The 5871-nt window shown below is 40.4% G+C and overlaps 1 protein-coding gene across 1 annotated transcript in view; it reads left to right on the top strand.

Moving 5' to 3' along the window:
* The window catches only part of pcnx1 (pecanex 1), a 42131-nt gene extending 37507 nt beyond the window's left edge, over window positions 1-4624 (top strand). Inside the window, exons 33-36 of the mRNA XM_034857635.1 lie at window positions 394-572; window positions 899-1332; window positions 2319-2459; window positions 3407-4624. Coding sequence (XP_034713526.1) covers window positions 394-572; window positions 899-1332; window positions 2319-2459; window positions 3407-3547 — 895 coding nt within the window. The 3' untranslated portion in view covers window positions 3548-4624. The remainder of the gene's footprint in view (window positions 1-393; window positions 573-898; window positions 1333-2318; window positions 2460-3406) is intronic.
* Window positions 4625-5871: the final 1247 nt, after the last annotated feature.

The raw sequence follows: 5871 nt of genomic DNA, 5'->3' as shown, positions 1-5871 counted from the left end.
GAAAAAATCATCTTTAAAAAAAGGTATTACAAACACTAAAGCAAAACCCAAGACGTTATATATGTTCTGAGACCGGAAGTGTGGGCAAGTTTCACTCTGGTATTCTGTCCAACAGACCAGCAAAGCGTTTTGACCGATAAAGGCCTAAAATGCCTAAAACATTATCTTTACAGATGTGCGTGTGAAAGCTAACCGGACCCAATTAAAAAAGCTGCTGCAATGCAACTTCCCCGGGTGGGAAATGAAGCAAAATAACATTTTCCCACCCAGTCGTAAGTGCCAGCGTGCGACCTGTTGACATGTTTTCTTTTTCTTCCTTTGTGATTTTTAATGTGATGTAGTTTACATATAATGACAATATAATAATGGCTGATATTCCACGTTTCTTTGTAGATTACGGAAAGGCTGTGGCGCTGGCTGTAACAGTGGAGGGAATATTGAGGATTCAGATGCAGGGGGGTTGTCCAGTGGCAGTGGGAATGGGACGGGGGGTGACTCTCAGCAGAGCTCAATGTCGCAGGGTGGGACCTCGGGACCTGCCCCGTCTCACACGTACCAGCCACACACTCTGGGTGAGAACTACTGAACCTGACAACCACTAATATTAAGAATATTATGACAAATTCATCTTTATGACTTCTTTTTTTAAACAAACTAAGTAGGTTTAAATTTAACTGGAGCCGTCTTTGTATAGTGGGAAATGTAGGATCCAGTATTTTGACTCATACTAAGGACAAAAACCCAGGATATTTTGTCTTCTGCTGCTATCTTCTTTTAGCCCCAAAGAAATCTGTCTCTTGTAAATCCTCCAATTTTTCTGAGATTGCAACATTAAATCACCGAAGTGCTCCACTAATTTCTATTTGGTCTGCGTCTGACTTCTCCACCCTGTGTCCAGGCACCAGTCAGAGTTCCCAGTCTGTTCAGTCGGGTTTGGTACGCCACTCTCCTGCTCGAGCCTCTGTTGCTAGTCAATCATCCTCCTACCGCTACAGCAGCAGCCGCCACTCCTCCCTGCGCACCTCCACCACAGGCCTGGAGCCCTGCCGACGCTCCTCCACCAGCCAGCTGTCTCTGCGCACGCTCCCCACCTCCCTGCAGCTCCGGCTGGGCTCCACGTCTGACCCCGCCTGCCCCTCCGCCTCCCTCTCCAGCCACAGCATCCCTCCCTGCAAGCGGCACACGCTGGTGGGCCTCCTGGGCAACGACGGCATGTGCAGCACCGTGACCGATCCCCTCAGCCAGCATCATCACCATCACCACCACCACCCGCAACAACACAACCCCACCGTCTCCACCGTGCGCAGAGATGACATCTCCTACAGAGTGCAGGTTTGTAGATCTTAAGTTTAAAAAAAATCAAGCACGAATGAAATCCTGTCCATAAAACAAAAAGAGCACTGGCACGCTTAGAGATTTTAGCAGCAGATTGTCAGTTTTTACGCATTAATCTAAATCAACAAACAGAAAACTGGGCCAGAGAGCTTTTTGTGTTTCTTTTGTGTTTAGTCTCAAATCTTTAGCTCACTGACTGCCAGGTCTTACTCTTAACCATATAAAAAAACAGCAGCACTGTGACCTCAGAAACATGTTTTTACATTTACAATTACCACAAGTTTCACAATTGATAACTACTTGTGCAATGTATGAACTAATTAGCTTATATTACCATGCAGAACACTAAAATAACACGGTGAACATGGTAGATTTTATATTTCTGATATAATGTATGCATCAACATGCTAGCCTTATTATTGCACGCTTGTTAGCATGCTGATGTTAGCACTTGGCCCAAGTACAGCCTCACTGAGCCGCTAGCATGGCTGCAGATGCTTACTCTAGTTATGCGTATCCTTTAAAAATAGGCCATTCATTTAATTTTTAGAGAATGCTGTCCTCTGCTTACAATTTCATAATTACATTAATACTGTTAACGATAATTTGTGACAGAAAGTAGAACTTTTACTCTGTTATGGTGCCTTTGTTGCGTCATCTCTTTATGTCCCTCAATTTTCCTTGCCTCTTTTTAAACTAAGCTGTCAAATAAAGGCAAAAAGGAGAGAAAAAAAACATTTTATAAACATTATTTTGGTGGCATTTTGCATTTTTTTAGACCGCTTAAACAGATGATTACATGGATAGAGAGAGTGATATAACAGGCAACAAAGTCCCCTTACATTTGGGTCATATGGTATGCATCGGAACCACATTTCCACACCTCTACATTATAACTTTTAAAATAAATTTGCGTGTCAGTCATCTCTTTGAGCAACGACCCTCAGCCCTGCTGTGATGCGAATGTCATTCTTGTGTCTCAGGTTGCCGACGTCGGTCAGGTGCTGGAGAACATTAACTTATCAAAGCGGAAGGAGCTGCAGTGGCCTGACGAGACCATGAGACTGAGGGCAGGACGGACCTGCTGGAGGGACTGGAGCCCCTTAGAGGGCATGGAAGGACATGTAAGTCTTCATCAAAGTTTCTGCCTCTTACAAGGACGTTTCTCCTTGCCTCAGTCGCCTAGTGCTTGCTCTTTGTGGGAATTGTTAGGTTTCTGTAAATAACATCACAGAGTACGGACTAGACCTGCTCTTTTATGAAAAGCACAAGGAGATAACTGTTGTTGTGATTTGGCGCTATATAAATAAAATTTCTGGGGTAAATCAGGTGTTGGCGTTCTAACCTCTGGTGGATTTCTGAGGACTCTGGTTACCTGCTCCTCAGATCTCTGCAGGGTAAATCCAGACAGCTAGCTAGACTAGACTCTAGACTAGGCTAGAGTTTTCTGTTGCACAAATAAAAAAAACTTTTAAATGTACACGTTCCTTCCCGAGGCTGTTTTGCCGAGGCACCATTGCTCCATCCGGAGCCCCGCCCAAGACGATTGTGATTAGTTTAAAGTAATGCCAATTAACTATTGCGCATTTTTCTGCAATGATGGAATGCTGTGTGGACTAGCCAGACCCTCCCCCGCAGTGCTGTGGAAGAAGGCCAGCGCATAGTAAGTTAGACTGTTGAACTAGTAACACTACTGCCCAATACTGCTTGAAATACAAGTTCTGTGGAACTGTTTACACAGGTTGCTATGCAGACTCCTTTTTAATTTGCCAGATAGTGTCATAGTGACAAATGCCGGTCCAGCCGGTTAGCATAGAACCTAACCTGTTTAGCCTCTTTGACCAGACCGGACCGAGCCCAGCTGTAGTTTGGATGTTGCTGTGTTTTGCCACATCCCTTTCAACTCACACACTCTCACACACATTGACCTCTCATTCAATAAATGGGATGTTGCTATGATTATCCTGTTTGTATTGTTGTTCTATTTTACCTGTAACACCCTCTGTGACCTGCCAGCTCTTTAAGAAACGCTTCCTCTCACAAAGCCGCCTTCTCTCTTTGCCCTCCGCAGGTGATTCACCGGTGGGTGCCTTGTAGCCGAGACCCAGCCAATCGCTCCCATATCGACAAGACCATCCTGCTGGTACAGGTGGAAGATAAGCTAGTGCCCATTTTTGAGACTGGGGTCATTGAGTTGGGTGCCGAGGTTTGAGACGTACAAACACACACAAACACACACTTGCTTGTGTGAAGACGAAGCCAGACCTCCCTGGCTTTCAGCAGGACGCAGGAGCCTGCAGACAAACAGGAAAGGGGAGCTCTCCCCGCTCCCTCGTTCCTTATCGCTGAGGGGAAGGAAGCCAGGGAAAAGTGCAAGCAGATTCATCCTTTACGGCATCGACACACATCCACAGTATCTGCCTTGCTTTGCGTCTCAGAAATGCTGCATGACAGTTAAACAACCCTTAAGTTCAGTTAGTTCTTGCTACTGGTAATTCATTTCTATGCATTTAATCAACTCTTTTGTTGGCAATTCTAACGGAGCTGAGTGTAAAGAGCATGTGGAGATTGAGTGTGTTTTCTTTGTCTTTAAGTCATTTGCCAAAATAAGCCTGGTATTGAATATCTGCCATGGTTTCACACCTTTTTTTTCTTTTCGCTGCCAAGAGTACAGAGAAAGTGGTGGTGCAGAACCGATTGAAGGGCGCTCGACAAACTCCTCTGTTTCATTGTTGTCATTCCGTTTGGATTAGTTTGAAATTTGCAAGATTACTTTGCGCAAAGAAAAATAACTTGCACTATAATTTTTCTTTTCCTTTTTTAATTTACAGTGATGCACTACACTCTTTAGATAATATCACATTTTATTTATTACAGACTCTGAATGACCATGGTTACCGATGCCTTGGGAATGGAAAAAAATGCAATCATCATTCTGTTTTCAGCCTTTTTTATTTGACTATTTTATGTTTGATAAACTTGAAAATAACTTTTTACTGTATATGATTCTATATCTATATAAATATATATATATATATATATATATATATTTACGCGAATATATATATATATATAATGTCAGTGTATAAAAGATTTTCTTTTCAATATTTATTACTGTGAACATGGTATTTACACTTTGTTACATCTCTTTTTTTTTTTTTGGGACAAAGGTTAATGTATTAAGGACCATTGGTTGAAAACAAGATGCCGACTTTTTGATGGACTGTTTCACTATTTAATTTTTTCTATATGGAGAAATAAAAATTTGATTTATTGCTGACATCTTTAATACGCCTCTTTAGATTGTTTACGTGTGATTGCATCCAATTCTCCAAATGAAATGTTTGGAGTCTAACAGACTAGATTAAAGAGTACACACCAGTACATATTAAATTTAGTCATCAACAGGGGCTTTTAGATAAATATAATAATATATACAACAAACAACATGTTGCACAAAAGGGCAAAGTTTCAAATGAAACTCGTGATTAGCGGGTGTAGTGAGGTGGTATGGGATTTTATAGGTTACTTGCTGTGGTTTATATGTTTATGTTTCCTATGAATCATATGACTTTTATTTTCTGTACCTGGGTTAAAAGGAATTGCGTAACATGCTGCAAAATTGGTGTCATACCGGTCTGAAAAAGGATCTGTTTTTAAACGGTTTTAAGTGTGTCATTTTCCAGATTTTATACATTTTTGGATCTTTATAATTTGAATTATCTGAACTAGGGTTACTGCTAAATTTAAGCTAAATTGACAGGCACATAGAGCCAATTTTAGAAAATGATTTAGGTAATGGGTACATGGTGACTGAAAAAGGGTTGTTAACTAGATATGGATTTTAAATTGTCCTGATGGCTGAATATAGGAACATATAACTGATATAATAGTTTATACAGCAGGTCTATCATGTTAACTTTAAGTTGTTCTGTTATTCCATTTCTGTTTTCTTTTTTGTCTGATAGAATAAGTGCTGAAATATGTTTTCTTGACAGTCCCTGTGATGCAATCTTTCATTCCTCAAAATAGATAATAACAAGATAACATTGCACTAACAGTACAGTCCATTACACAGAAACAAAAGGATTTAACACCATAGAAAGCCTTGCAGACAGATGGATATATGTACTCTACACCCAACAAAGTGATGCTGTTGCCTTCTACCAATATTTTAGAAAGTTTACTCAAATGTAAGGTGGAAGATCTCTTGACATTTGTTTGCCCTGATAACTGCTTAGTGTCTTCACTATTCTGCCAAAGACCTAAATCTGTTTTTTTAAGGTTCTAATAACTGCCAATGAATGCTTTATCAACAGGTGAAGATCAACCAGTTAAGCCCACATTACTGTATGTTCAAACAGCCCTTCTTCTTGTAAGACATACAAATTACAGTCAAAAATAATAAGAACTAGTTGATTAGAAGGAGATTTTGTGCACTTGTATTATATTTTTGTATGTTAGGTAGGAAAAATCTCTCAAGTAATAACAAGTAATCTGCAAAATAAATATATATATATATATATATATATATAT

Source organism: Etheostoma cragini, chromosome 20, assembly GCF_013103735.1.
Source record: "Etheostoma cragini isolate CJK2018 chromosome 20, CSU_Ecrag_1.0, whole genome shotgun sequence".
Taxonomy (NCBI): domain Eukaryota; kingdom Metazoa; phylum Chordata; class Actinopteri; order Perciformes; family Percidae; genus Etheostoma; species Etheostoma cragini.
The sequence above is the reverse complement of the archived record's forward strand: the minus strand, read 5'-3'. Positions and strand labels throughout refer to the sequence as shown.